This window comes from Eretmochelys imbricata, chromosome 2 (assembly GCF_965152235.1).
Source record: "Eretmochelys imbricata isolate rEreImb1 chromosome 2, rEreImb1.hap1, whole genome shotgun sequence".
Lineage (NCBI taxonomy): Eukaryota > Metazoa > Chordata > Testudines > Cheloniidae > Eretmochelys > Eretmochelys imbricata.
Window position 1 is genome coordinate 233,563,978 of NC_135573.1, and position 15,684 is coordinate 233,579,661.

The 15,684-nt window shown below is 41.9% G+C and overlaps 1 protein-coding gene across 1 annotated transcript in view; it reads right to left on the reverse strand.

Annotated features, from left to right (window-relative positions):
- Nucleotides 1-1,665: 1,665 nt before the first annotated feature.
- The window catches only part of C2H10orf67 (chromosome 2 C10orf67 homolog), a 126,090-nt gene continuing 112,071 nt past the window's right edge, over nucleotides 1,666-15,684 (reverse strand). The window contains exon 15 of the mRNA XM_077808212.1: nucleotides 1,666-1,748. Within this exon, the coding sequence (XP_077664338.1) occupies nucleotides 1,666-1,748 (83 nt within the window). The remainder of the gene's footprint in view (nucleotides 1,749-15,684) is intronic.

The following is a 15,684-nucleotide window of genomic DNA, read 5'->3' on the forward strand; positions in this document are numbered from 1 at the left end:
GAACGTCACTGCACAACTCCAAAGTTTATCATGGTGCACTGAAAACTGCCAGAAGAACCAACGGGGGGTGGGGTGGGGGTGAGAAGGGAGCACAAAATCAGGAAACAAAGGGTATCTCTTTACATGAACTGCTCAAGAATGTGTTTATAAATCAGTAAGAGCCAACTGTTGAAGGTGTTCAGCATCTTCAACTGCCAATGGGTTGAATCCAACACTTGTTTAAGTCAATAGGAGAGCTGCCAATCATTGCAGTAGGTGAAGGATCAAGCCCATCAATTTCAATGGGAGTTCAGAGCACTCAAAAAAAATTTCTCAACATGCTAAAGAAGCTCTTACAATCTGATCCTTTCTGTATATGGGAGGAACGTTGGTACTCAAGCAACAGTCATGCAGCTGCTGAGGCCAATGGGAGTTTTAATCCAGTATTTTTAAAGTTTCCTATAAAAAACCCACTAAAACTACCTACAGTTTTTGGCAATTATTACAATATTAAAAGGGACATTAACAAGCATAATAAGATAGGTGTAAGGAAAGAGTGCCAGGGTTGGAGTCTGTTTTCAAAGTTCATGTAATTTTCTATGTTTTCCCCCCCAGGGAAAACAAAACCAAACCCAAAACAAAAAACAAAGACTTTTTTTAAAAAAACCCAAAATCAGTTCCAGGAATGCAACATTTACTGGAGACCTTCAACAGCAAACCAGTATATCTGGTTTTAATTCAGCACATAAGGGTTTGATCCTGCTTCTATTAACATTAATGGGAGTTTTCCCACTGACTATAGTAGAAGTCTCTTAATTAGATAAGAAACTTCATTTGGTTTGTGCATCTAAGGCATTATAAATTAGTGAAATATGGATTTTGAATTTATGAAAAAATTCTTTGACAGTGTCCTTTCAAGCACTTTTAGACTGACCTCTTAACCTCCTCTTCCTGGATTGACAGAGTAATTTGAAACAAACAAACAATGTAATCTATCAGAATAATTTGTGTTACCTCTGTGCATCAGATATTTATGTTTGAGCTTTCTCTTACTGACAACCCACGTAAAGAGTCACTGTTACTTTGCATTTTTATCTCTGAGATTCGTGTCTTTTCTACTCATTAAGAATGTGTCTAGAGATTACAAAGTCAATAGTACCCACATACTGGACTGTGAGAAAAGTCTTCTAGAGTACATAAAATCAACTGCAGTGCGTGTCATACAATAGAAGGCTTAGATGTTCTTAGCTACCCAAATTTATCACTGTTACATAGAAACAGAATAAAAATTGTTGCAAATTTTTCATTCTAAAAAACATATTACACCTGTTTATACCAATTTAAAAAACATTGGAAGGTACACATTCATCCTTTGACTATACTAACTACTTCTTATATCACAGGCTTATTTATCAATTCCCTTTATACATAATTTCTGTATCTTACAGTATATTTACCAGTTTTGAAACATTTTTTTCCCCCAATGCATTGGTTTCTTTTGGCTGAAAGCATATTATTGTTCAGAATAAATCATCAACATCTTACCTTTAGATTAAAATCTTCCATCAAACATCAGTGTTTCAGAAAAGTCAAGATACTGATCTAACTGAAGCGCTAGTTATGAAACCAAGTACAATGCAGTGGAAGAGGTCACAATAATGTCACAATTATCTTGATGGATCATCCTCATTCCTCAAAGATGAGAGCTGAGGCTTGGTTTACACTGCAAAGTTTTGGCGGCACAGGTATGTTGGCAAAGAGGGTGTGACCTTTTTTTGAAAAAAAAAAAGGTCACACCCCCTTTGCTGACATAACTATGATGGCCAACCCCTTGTGGATGCAACTAAACCAACAAAAGAGTGCTTTTGCTGGTATAGCTAATGCTTTTCAGAGAGGTGGTTTAGCTATTCTGGGACAACTCTTTTTGCCAACTTATGCTGCATCTCCACTAGGAGGCTTTGCTGGCACAGATATACCGGCAGAGGCCCTGTAGTACAGATAAACCCTAATTTGTTCTTTATGGGCCCCGATTAAAACTCATTGAAGTCTATGGAGACTTATTTTTATTTAAATCTTTGGCTCAGGCCCTATGGACCTTGGTCATGCTGAGCAGTACTAAAAATGGAACTATTTGCATAAGTAAATAGAACTCAGTGAGAGTAAGATTGCAGAACAGGGCCCCCATTTGAGTACAGACGCTTGGGGATTTAGGATGTTGGTTTGTGAAATACTGTCTTCATTTTTAAAAATTATAACATTTATAAAATATAATCTTTGTTAAACATTGAAACCTTTACCCTCTTTCTCTGTGTTATATTTCCTGTATGCTCCCAATGTGTTCAGTTATAACAGGAAAGAGACTGAAGTTAAAACAAAAACAATCATGCCCAATCTACATGAAAGGGCCTTTAGATATGGGCAGTCCCAAATGTACAGTTAGATAAATATTACAAATATATTTTTTGCTAAGATTTGTTTGAACCACCTTTTTAATTTACTTTCTACAAACATTCTTCTCAGTGATTTATCTGAAAGAGTATTTGCAGAAAGTGAAAATTTCAGAAATATTCATGTGAATATAGGCTCACATAACGTTCATGCTGGAAGAGTTAGCACAGTCATCTTGAAATCTCTACGATTTTACTACTAATTCCACTAATCTAGTCAGGAAACAGAAACACCACCCTGTGAATTAGGTTTCCAGTTGTACAATTCAAATAGTCATAGTAATAGTAAACAAGCTATAGATTGATATATATTTGCACAAAATATCTGAGAAATTCTAAATAATTTACACATGCTTAAAATAAGTATTTACAGATAACCTTCACACTGAAAAAGGGCTAAAATTGTTAATCATCATCAGTCTTACCTGAATACAATGCTCCCTCTGATCCTTACACTTAAGTCAAATGTATTAGAAGATACTTATTTTTTGGGATTTGTTTGATTTTTGCAAAAAGAAAAAAAGATTTATTCTAAGATAAATGGTACCAAGAGATCTAAGTCTTCTGAACTAAACAAGCCACAGCTCCCTGGAAGATTAACAAAAGGCCACCACTAACTATGAATAATATTGACTGACCATAATTTCTGTTCAGAATTGGCTTTAGAAAATATGTGGTTACAAAACAAAGTAGATTTCTAACTAGGAAAGTGTACTTTGCTGAAAGAATGTGTGAACAGTGCAGAGTGTCCATGGTGCTGAAAGGCTAGAGTTAAATATGGTTTGGAAAGAGGTGGAAAGGGATACAGAACAAGGGCTGGATTGTGCACCATTGGGGTCAATGGAAGCTTTGGCTTTGGGACTTCAATGCAGGATCAGACCCCCAAACACACTTTCACAGATAGAGTAGGGTGAGTTAGGGAACAAACAGGAGTGAATATGTAATTTTATAAGAATGATTCTCTTTCTTCTTGAAGTTCCTTACTCACTGAAAATCAGTTGTTTTAGTGAACCATCCCCTTTAGAACGTTCTGCATATTGTTCTGAAAGTATAATTCGAAAGAAAAAGAAAGGTATTTCATACAATAATGCATAACAAGTTTGTGCGTGCTATTGGAAAGTATCCAATTATCTATGATAAAAGGACAGTTAAGGGCTTGTCCACACAGAGACTTCTTAGTGTGTGGCAAGGTAGAGTGTAAAACTACTGTGTACTAGATTGGCCTGCACTGAGTCACCATGTGGACTGTGCTACCATGCACTAAAAGTTCCATAGCACACTCCAAAACTTTTAGTACACAGTAGCAGGGTTCACATGTGACTTAGTGTGCTGTAGATTTACACCCCAGCTTGTCACCCATTTAGTCTGTGTGGACAAGCCCTAAGCTTTGGACATAGTTGGAGTTTCTCAAAGATGCCTGGGTTTAACACCTTCTTTTATTTTGATGAAGCAATTCATTTTCATAACAGTAACATGAAATGTCAGACAGGATATTTCTAGTTGATAGCTGGCCTTAAGGACATTTAAAGTTAATGTCTTATGCCTGATGCTTTGCAGCTGAAACATGATTTAATTGTTCTGAAATTCTCCACCTGCTGGATTGCTTAATTTCTCATTTGCTATACATGGTGTTATATGGTGCCTTTCAGCAGACTGTAAAGTATATACAAATGGATAACCTCACCCCAAATTTAAATACAGCTACCTCCAGAGTGCAGTGGAACTTAACAGCTATAACAGTTGTGGCAAGGCACCCCTTCTGCCTTGCCGGGCTAAGTGCTCCCTCCTCTGGCAGGGACAGGGCCTGGGGTAAATCAGCCCCCACTCTGGAGCATCTGTCTTCTCTCTTTGGGGTTTGTTTCTCAGAGCCTTTCCGGTAGGCCTCAGGGCAGGCTCGAGGAGTGCTCCTCTGCCAAACAAAGGGGAACAAGTCTATAAAGCACCAAAACAAAAGGGGAATCCCTTTCCCTGGGGCAAGTGTTGTCTTCTCGCTGGCCCCTGGGGCATCAGCTCTTCCCCTACACAGGCACTGGGTTTTGGGCATCTCCCCTATGGGGAGGACCGCAGTCTCTCATGCTGGAAAAAGAAAAGGAGTACTTGTGGCACCTTTAAATTTTAGTCTCTAAGGTGCCACAAGTACTCCTTTTCTTTTTGCGAATACAGACTAACACGGCTGCTACTCTGAAACCTATCTCTCTGCTGCCTCTAGCCTTGAAGCAATTTGTCTTCCCGCCCATCTGTCTCACCAAGAGAGATTTTAACAGGTTTCAGGCAGCCCTTAATTGGACTCAGGTGTCCCTAATTGACCTGAAGTAACCCATTGCCAGCTTGTAGGAAAAAGGGCCTTTAGCATTCTAGGGCCAACATACCTGTTTTCCCAGACCCTCTTGCAGCCACCTGGCCTGACTTTGTCACACAGTGCGTAGCAACAGAACAAAATAGTGGACAGAAGTGCAAATACTGTATCTAATTGAAAAAAAAAAAAAAGGGGGGGGGGAATTTAGGTAGGCAGGCGGCTACCTGAGCAGGAATTTGTCTAGAGCAGTGGTTCTCAACCAGGAGTATGTGTACCTCTGGTGGGTACACAGAGGTCTTCCAAGGGGTACATCAACTCTTCTAGATATTGCCTAGTTAACAGGCTACATTAAAAGCACTAGTGAAGTCAGTAAAAATTAAAATTTCATCCAGACAATGACTTGTTTATACTGCTCTATATACTACACACTGAAATGTAAGTAGAATATTTATATTCCAATTGATTATATGGGAAAAATTAGAAAGGAAGCAATTATTCAGTAATAGTGTGCTGGGACACTTGTCTTTTTATGTCTGATTTTGTAAGCAAGTAGTTTAAGTGAGGTGAAACTTGGGGGTACACAAGACAAATCAGACTCCTGAAAGGAGTACAGTAGTCTGGAAAGATTGAGAATCACTGGTCTAGAGCACCAGGGTTAACACCCATATTTATCAATAATCTGATTGTGTTATGCAGGAAGTCAGACTAGATGATAATTGTCCCTTCTGGACTTAATTTATTAAGCTATGAAAGCAAAGCATTACAAAGCTTTGATTTTAAAATCAAAATTACTTTCATATGCAAGTAATGCAAGGCAGTACTTAATTATGTTGCAAATACTACTGTATGCTTAGGTGGATGTCTACTTTGCATGGGCAGAGACAACTGGGGACTTGTGGGTACTTTAGTCCTTCCCCCCCACCCTACCCCACCAAAAAAAAAAAAATCAGATATTGCATTAACAAATAAAGGAAAGACTGAATCTTGAACAGGAGCTCAATTGTCTCACATTATCAAGAGGAGACAAATTTAGTCATGATAAAAAACTACTCAATAAAGCATTACTTTTTTTAAACAGAAGTAAAAAGAATGCCTTGCATAACTGAAAAAGTTCCAGACAATGATCTTTACCCTGGGCTTCTTGAAATTAATTCTTCTGCAGTTATTGAAAGCTATAAGTCAGTAGTTTTCTCCTTGTATACAGGTAAAATCATACACCAGTTGAGCTATGAGTCTTACACTGTGGATCAAAGCAGTGTTTTAATACTAAGTAGAGCACTGAAACTATTCTTACTTAGAACATTTGTAGCTGGTACCACCACAATAATTTTTATCAACTTCACCACTTCTGAAAACAGCTAATGTTTGGCTTGGCTGGGTGAACAGATATATTTCTGAACTGACTTCAACAATCCCTCTGGAAGATGAAAGCTTATTTGAAACAGATGAAGCTGAATAATCCAGTCAATCCTGGCTGATTTCAGAACCACATCAAGACATGCTTCAGGGATCTCACATTTCTGTCATATTTGGCCAGGTTGTGAGAACTTCAAGATTTTGAATGATTTTGTAGCCTGTTTGAGTTTTGATTGAATTCTAGACAATGTAAAAAAAAATCAGTTACTTCAAAGCAGAGGTACTTATAAAATTCCTTTACTGAATTTGGGTAGCTGGGTTCACCTGTCTCTATTTACATTTTCTTGGTAATTTCTCTCTTCCTTGAAAGCTAAGGCATTCTGGACTTTCTCCAAATTAAAACTTTTCTGGGGGATTTGCTCCCAGAATAAATTATCACTTTCTTCTGATCTGATGGACTGAAGTGAATTAGTCATTTTCATATAAGACTGTCCTTCTGTTGCTGAAAAGTCCAACCCTTGCAGAGTTTTGGTCAGATTGTCTACCATGGTTAGGACTTCTTGTCATAGTTCAATACCAAAAAGGAAGTTAAACTGCTCTGTTTGAGCTACTGTGCCACCAATTCAAACTCTTATTTCAGGATCTTTTGTTGCATCCTTCACAACTTCTCGAGTTGTACAAGGTAAGGTACTTCTTAGAAATTGTAACCAATACTGCTTCTTGGAGAGTCCATCTTGTTGGACAGAGGACACTGATACCTGGTGATGTACTTAACACTACATATTTAATGTCCTGAACTTATTTGGGTAATTACAGAAAAACCTGCTAAATTAATTTTAAAAACAGTTACAAGAGTATCTTAGAATAGTATTATTTTCAATAGCATCCTGTTATACCAAATTCAAAGCATACCCATTCCAATGAGTAGACATAATTTGTGGTTCCTCGTGTTGCCATCTGATTGTTACACCTGATACTAAGAGAGAAGGGATCAAAAGTCCTTATGCAGAGGGGGAGGGGTGACATGAAAAACTTTATTCACCAAACACATTAAAAACTACTAAAAATGTTATAATATTACCATATTTACACAGAGAGAGATGAGTGAAATAAAATGAAACCACCTTAACCATGAATCACTAAAGCATTATCATCACCACTAAGTTCACTCTAATATTGTTAACACATCAAATCAACCAAAAGTTATCCAGGTTACAAGTAATTTATAAAAGGTGTAATTGATCTGCAGCTGGGCCACAATCCACATGTGGAACAGCCCTAGCACATCACCATCTTCTACCCTGGCTATTCAGTTCTAGAGAGATTTTAGAATGGCCAATTTTTGCCTGACGCAGAAAAAAGTTAGCCAGGAATGAAACCTGCTGAATGTGAGCACTGTGTCTCGCTCCCAGAACAAAGAGAAGAAAACCATTCCCAGACCGTTGAAAAGCTGCTGAAAAACAAAAACGAGAGGAATCAAATGGGGGCAATGAAGGAAAAAATGAAACACCATGTCTGAGGCTAAACAGAAAGTGCACTGCACAGACACATCAGGACTGATATAGTCACAAAATGTTTGGTTGCTATGATGCTGTGCAGGACCCTCCAATGCAAGTCACCAGAACACTTAGAATGAGGAAGCTTCTACAGCATCCTTCAAGCTGAGGACAAAGTCACCCAGGGACAGAGCCATCCTCTGGGTTGTATCAGGGAGATCAGAGAGGGTGGCATAATGCCACACATACCACAGAGCTGCTTCGTGATCATGGCTACAAAAACATTTACCAGACCCTTCCAGGACAAGAATCTCATCCACAGAAGAGAAGAAAACCAGTGAGGGGAACAGAGGGTTCCCCCACTTGAAGGACAGTTCCTGCAAAAACTTTCTGCAAATGCTGAGTAGCCCGTTTAAGGAGTGCCACATGAAATTCAGCAAGAACCTTATCCAAAAAACACACAGACTGGTTTCTGGTCTGAGCAGCAAAAGCTGCTGCTGATTTCCAGTGTGACAAACAAGGAACAATCAGGTGGGGCAGCTTGTCAGTCCAGCCTGAGTAAAGGCAGAAAACAGGCTCCTGGCAGAAAGACCTTCAGAAAATAAAAATGGGCTGAAAAACAGTGTCCCTTAAGACCACAGGCTAAAAATGCCTGGTCAGGCTGGGCACTGCAGAGAAGTCACCAGGCATTAAAAAGGCCATTACAGAATGGAGGCAAATCTAAACTTTGTAATCAACCAGATACCAACAAGAAAATGTGAAGGTCAAAGCCCATCCCCCAACATGATGGAGGACAGAGAGGGCAAGGGTCTTCGAGGCCAGCAGGGAGTCAGAGTACAGCAACAGTTGAACAGACTGGATGCAAAAGGCCGCCACCCTCCTGACCAGGCCAATAAGCCCCAGCCACCTTCATCTAATGGCAACAGCAGCAAAGCAGGGTGCAACCAGTGGTAACGGTTTAATCAAAAAAAAATTTTTTTTGGTGGATGTGCTGAATCTGGTCCTGGAGGCCCGGAGGAGGATCCAGACACACCAGCTGGTGCTACAACACTGAGGCCACATGTTGCTAGCAATCAAAACCCATCCCTGAAAAGATCATCCAAAAAGGAGCCAGTGCCATCTCTGCAGGCAGCCCTGCACGCTCTCTTCAGTCCCCGTACAGTTCCTTAACTTGTATTGTTCAGATACGAAAAATAGCCCTACCTCCTTAATTCCAGAGGTGCCGCACCGTAATTGTTGAGGCACCAAGGGGCGTGCAGCACCGCAAAGGGCCCAATAAGATCTAATTATTCTTAGCCTAGTTAATTCGGGCAGAGGATACTTGTTCATATAGTTGTAAACAGACACAAAGTGTCCACACTTCACCTTCAGTCATGACAAAAACTGAGATTTCATCAGCATAGGTTGACAGACAACCTGGGAAAGTGTCTGGCTCTCCTGGCCCAGGTAAGCCAGTCAAATAGCTTTTTAAACAAGCACAGGAATGGCTCCAGACTCAGGGCATATAACATCCCAGACAAAGGGCACCCCAACATATGCCCCTGTGGACTGGGAAGCAGCAGCTAATACCCCCATTAATCTTTAAGAAACTAAAAACGTTATGGTACAATAAAGAAATATATGAAGTGCATTGGCCCAATCCCAAAAGCTTCTCACACTTCTAAACGATAACTATGATTAACTCTATCAAAGGCCTTCTTCTGACCCATTTAAATAAGCCCCACATCCAGATTAAAAAGTTTACTAACAGTAAAAACACCACAAATTACGAATAAATTATCAAAAATACAGGAGCTAGAAACAGAATGTTTGATCAGGATGAATCAAAGTGCCCAAACGATCCTTCAGCTGGTTGGCTAAGTCCCTGGATAAAATCTTATAACTGAAGCAGAGAAAGAAAATATGTTTACAATTCTGAAAAATCACAGAGATCTCCTTTTTTGTGCAGCAGGGTAATCACTGCCCAACAGCAGCAAAGGGGTGGCTCTTGCTCCTTGATACACTCCAACATCATTAGAAATAAGTCAGGACCAATAAGATGTCAGAAATGTTTCTAGTATCGGGGGTAGCCATGTTAGTCTGTATCCACAAAAACAACAAGGAGTCCGGTGGCACCTGTCAAGGTTCCTTCCCCACTCTGAACTCTAGGTACAGATGTGGGGACCTGCATGAAAACCCCCTAAGCTTATTTTTACCAGCTTAAGTTAAAACTTCCCCAAGGTACAAACTATTTTACCTTTTGCCCTTGGGACTTTATTGCTGCCACCACCAAGTGTCTAAAAAAATATATAACCGGGAAAGAGCCCGCTTGGAAACGTCTTTCCCCCCAAAATCCTCCCCAAACCCTACACCCCCTTTCCTGGGGAAGGCTTGATAAAAATCCTCACCAATTTGCATAGGTGAACCCAGACCCAAACCCTTGGATCTTAAGAACAATGAAAAAAGCAATCAGGTTCTTAAAAGAAGAATTTTAATTGAAGAAAAAAAGTAAAAGGATCACCTCTGTAAAATCAGGATGGTAAATACCTTACAGGGTAATCAGATTCAAAACACAGAATCCCTCTAGGCAAAACCTTAAGTTACAAAAAGACACAAAAACAGGAATATCCATTCCATTCAGCACAGCTTATTTTATCAGCCATTTAAACAAAACAGAATCTAAAGCATATCTAGCTAGATTACTTACTAAGTTACTTACTTACTAGTTCTGCTGTTTCTCTTTGAAGTCCATTTCTGAAGTTTTTTTGTTCAAGTATAGCTACTTTTAAATCTGTTACAGAATGTCCAGGAAGATTGAAGTGTTCTCCTACTGGCTTTTGTATGTTACCGTTCCTGATGTCCAATTTGTGTCCATTTATTCTTTTACGTAGGGACTGTCTGGTTTGGCCAATGTACATGGCAGAGGGGTATTGCTGGCACATGATGGCATACGTAACATTAGTAGACATGCAGGTAAATGAGCCTCTGATGGTGTGGCTGATGTGGTTGGGGCCTCTGATGGTGTCACTAGAGTAGATATGGGGACAGAGTAGGCAACGAGGTTGCTACAGGGATTGGTTCCTGAGTTAGCGTTTCTGTGGTGTGGTGTGTAGTTGTGGGCGAGTATTGGTTTCAGGTTGTGGGGCTGTCTGTAAGTGAGGACTAGCCTGCCTCCCAAGGTCTGTGAGAGAGAGGGATCATTTTCCAGGATAGGTTGTAGATAGTTGATAATGTGCTAGAGAGGTTTTAGCTGGGGGCTGTATGTGATTGCCCCTGATGTTCTGTTATTTTCCTTGTTGGGCCTGTCCTAAAGTAGGTGACTTCTGGGTACCCATCTCACTCTGTCAATCTGTTTCCTCACTTCCCCAGGTGGGTATTGTAGTTTTAAAAATGCTTGATAAAGATTTTGTAGGTGTGTGTCTCAGTCTGAGGGATTGGAGCAAATTTGGTTGTATCTTAGGCCTTGGCAGTAGACAATGGATCATGTGAGGTGTCCTGGATAGAAGCTGAAGGCATGGAGGTAAGTATAGCGGTCATTAGGGTTCCGGTATAGGGTGGTGCTTATGTGACCATCCCTTATTTGCATTGTAGTGTCCTGAAAGTGTATCTCTTGTGCGGACTGGTCCAGGCTGAGATTGATGGTGGGGTGGAAATTGTTGAAATCCAGGTGGAATTCTTCAAGGGCCTCCTTCTTGTGGGTCCATATGATGATGATGTCATCCACGCAGTGCAAGTAGAGGAGGAGGGCTAGGGAATGAGAGCTGAGGAAGTGTTGTTCTAAGTCAGCCATAAAAATGTTGGCATACTGTGGGGCCATGCGGGTACCCATAGCAGTGCCACTGACTTGAAGGTATAAGTTGTCCCCAAATCTGAAATGGGGGTGGGTGAGGACAAAGTCACAAAGCTCAGCCACCAGGTGTGCCGTGGCCTCATCTTATAGTCCATCCTCATGTGGAATATTGGTGTAAAGAGCTTCTACATCCATGGTGGCCAGGATGGTGTTTTCAGGAAGATCAATCGATGGATTGTAGCTTTTTCAGGAACTTGGTGGTGTCTCGAAGATCACTGGGAGTGCTGGTAGCATAGGATCTGAGGAGAGTCCAAATAGTCAGATAATCCTGTTGTAAGAGTGCTGATGCCTGAGATGATGGGGCATCCAGGTTTATGGAATGTTTGTAGAATTCAGATGGCAGCCCATCAGTACAGGGGGCATTGCCCGTAGAGAGCTGCTGGACTGCAACAGAGCTCCTGTAATGACAGCATGGCATCTAGGCACCACTGCACATCACCAGTTAGACAGGGTAAGCCCTAGTGCAGCTCTGCCATTGCCAGCATATCACAGGATTCAGACAAATACACAGTACTGTCAAAAGGAAAGAGCTGCTTTCCAGATCTCAGCTAGCTCAGTCATCAAATAACCATTTGGCAGCTGGAGACAAGAGACCTGCTGACAGTCTGCAGTCTTCTTCTCCAACCCCACAAAAAACCTTGTGGGAGTATCAAGGCCATGCAGCTGGATACAAAGGGCCTGAACCAGGGCATCCTTCACCTTCTCTTCCAGCAAGCATCTCAGGAGTCAGTACTTCTCAGTTGAGTTTGGTGAGTCTGCACTGGGTTCCCCACATGAAGGTCCAAGATATCTCATGCCAGGGCATACATGGCCTGATGCAAGGACCATGTGGTAGCCTGGGTATACCACTGGCAAAACAGTTTGATCTAGACTTTCATGACACACCACCACTCTCTCAATGACTCATAAAGGGGCTTCTTCTGCCGCCAGCCCTCCCAAAGCACAGTGAATATCTGGGTGAAATTCAAGTCCTGTAACAATTTGGTATTAAAGTGCCAATGGGAAGAACAGACAGGAAGAAGGAGACACACACTGACAGACATAATGATGATCAGACAAGTGAGTGGGAGACATGGAGGACTGAACAAACGTATTCACGCTGGCCTTCATGGTATAAACGCGATCCAATCTAGCCCCTGAGATGTGGCTGGGAGTAGCTTTCAGCCAAAAGTACTGCCTAACAGTGGGTTGGAGAACTTCCAAACATCTACTAGCCCAAACGTCTATAGGAGACTATACAATTCCCTGGATGATTGAGGGTGTAGCTCCTCATGGTTCCTGTCTAAAACAAACATAAAACAGTGAAAATGAAATCCCCTTCCAAGTCAGGTCACAGTCAAACATGGCATGTGCAAGTGTTTGCAAAAAGGAGACACTGTCTTGCTGCAGTGTGGGTGTATACACAGTAAAAAGATTAAAAACAGTGCCAACATGCGTCTCCGCTTTGAGGAGCTGGCCCTGCACAATCTCCTTCACAGAGAGGATCTGTGTCCCCACACCCTGGTAAAAGGAACAGCGACGCCAGCAATGACATTGGAGCCATGGCTCAAGAAAGCTTCCCCTTCTTATTCCTTCAGTTCTCCTGATTATCGGGGTCTGAGCGCGTCTCTTGCAAAAGGACATCAGCCCATTTTTGTCTGAGCAATTGAAAGAGTTGTGCCCTTTTATGACCATCCCAGCATCCATTAATATTTGCAGAGCCAAAAGTTGAGCAGCACCACAGAGACTAGAAGGAGAGCGCCAAGGAGCAGAGAAACAACGGAAAGCAGAAGTACTTGAGAAAAAAAAAAAAAAAAAAAAGAGCCAATGGGAGGCATGCTTCCTCAAAATACTCAGCAACTTTTTGAGATGGAAATGTTTCCCATGATCACCCAAGGTATCACTTAACACAAGAGTAGCTGAGTGAACAAAGTGCTGTAAGTCAGGAAAACAGGCCTTGACCTCAACTCCCCACTTCCCTTTAGTACTATACAAGAAGTCACTAATCTTCTGCACACTGTAGTCACCCTTCCTATCTAGTGATGGGCTGGGATATCAGGAATCAGTGAGGAGTCAGAGAGAGATCATCATCGTCCACTCCACCTCTCTCAGACTCTGCCAGCTTAGGAGAACATTGAACTGCTTTGTGAATAATGAGAATGTTACACAAGAAGAGAGATTCAGTGGAAGAAGCTGGCATATCTATTTTCCCAACAGTGATAGGCAGCACAGCCCCAGGCTGCGACCTGTTGTCATCACTATAGCATGCAGGATGGGGGCTTGAGGGCTCACCATGCCAGGGGAAGGCAGCACCCCACTGGGAGCTCTAGTCATGGATCCACCACCCACAGCAAAGCAATTCTTCTTAGGGCACACAGCTTCATCCTGAGCCACGGCCAGAAGCTCAGGGGCCTCCAAATTCCTAGCCCTTTTACAAATAGTCCCGCATAAATCTATTTTATTGATCTATTCTTCACCCGCATCTCTATAACGTGTGACTGCTTGCTCTGTAAGGAGAAGCGCCACAACTTCCAGGCTATCTTCTGTCCAGGCATAAGTGATAGAGTCATAACAGAGGGTTTCTCTGGGGAGTGCTGCTCCTTGGACAATGGCAGACCACATGGGCAGAGGGAATAGTCTGGCCATGCAGATGCAGGCTCTGTCTCCTGCTGGTCCCTTGGTGTCCCAACCCCTCAACACTATCCTGGGGTCCCATATTCTCACCAGGGAATCCAGAGCCAGTTGTACATGAGCAGTAACCCCTCATTTGACCAGGGTCACCACACAAGAAACATTTCAGCTTTTCAGAGATAGCAAACACTGTATACTCGACCCCATCTATATGCACCTTTAAAAACAGGTTGAAGAGCTGTTCAGGTTATTTAAGCCTGGGGCTGGAATGACATAACATGTTTCACATTTGGGTTCTTGCAATCCAACAGAATAATCCTAACAGCAGAAACAATGAGAGAGAGATCAGATACTAGGGTCTCATTGTGAATGAAGGGGGAAGGGGCGCATTGGGAAAAAAAAAAAACTATTTTAGTAGCAGGAATAAATAAGGAAAACACTGGAACAAAAGATTCCTTGACCCAAAATCCCTCCTGTACGAAATGATTCACAAACTGCTGTTGGTCAGGAAAATCACTTCAAATTTTATATTAACAGGGAGTCCGGTGGCACCGGATTTTATATTAGCACAGCCAATAGTCTTACCTACACACAGCAAACTCCACAGTGTAGGAGACAGCAGGTACACACTGAACCCCATGCTCGGGGGTCAAGCCACTAAACCCATCTGAAGTTGACCCCCATGGAGAACCCCCCCCCAAAGAAAAAAAGGGTGGGAACACAACAGCCCTAAAACAAAGGGACAGCAACAAACAAAAAACACACAAAGACTAACAGAAAACCAGCTAGTGCACATAGCACATACCAAACACAGTCTCACGCTCAGAAACTTCCACAACCCCAAGAGAGATAATCAGTAGTTTTTGTGGAGAAGGAGGGAAACAGCTAGCCTGGCTGCAGAAAGAGTGGGAGAAGCACAGACAGGTGAGCCTTACACGGGCCCACAGAATTCCCCTTCACAAGAACAGGAGACCCTGCTTGCTAAGCCACTTCCCAAACAGAAAAGAAAGGAACCAGGGCCTGCTGCAGGACATACCTAAAACCTGGCCTCAGCTACCAAGAGCCAGCTGACAAAGAGACCATCAGCAGCTGAGACCATCAGACAACAGTACCCCCATCTGGGCTGATTAGAACAAATGGAGTTATCAGGAGACTGTTGTTGCTTCAGTAATTAGATAGTGTAACACAATATTCAACTGCTATTTTTTTTTTTTTTAACTCCAGCTCCCTCAAATAAAAATAGTTGTCTAGACTTTAAAGCAGGAGCATAGTGTGTTTTATTCAGGTTCATAATTGTTTCTTTGCATCTTCTGCCCAGGGATAAGAATTCATAGATATTAAGGTCAGAAGGGACCATTATGATCATCTAGTCTGACCTCCTGCACAACGTAGGCCACAGAATCTCATCCACCCACTCCTGCGAGAAACCTCTCACCTATGTCTGAGCTATTGAAGTCCTCAAATCGTGGTTTAAAGACTTCAAGGAGCAGAGAATCCTCCAGCAAGTGACCCGTGCCCCATGCTACAGAGGAAGGCAAAAAACCTCCAGGGCCTCTTCCAATCTGCCCTGGAGGAAAATTCCTTCCCGACCCCAAATATGGCAATCAGCTGAACCCTGAGCATATGGGCAAGATTCACTAGCCAGATACCCAGGAAAGAAAAGAATTGATT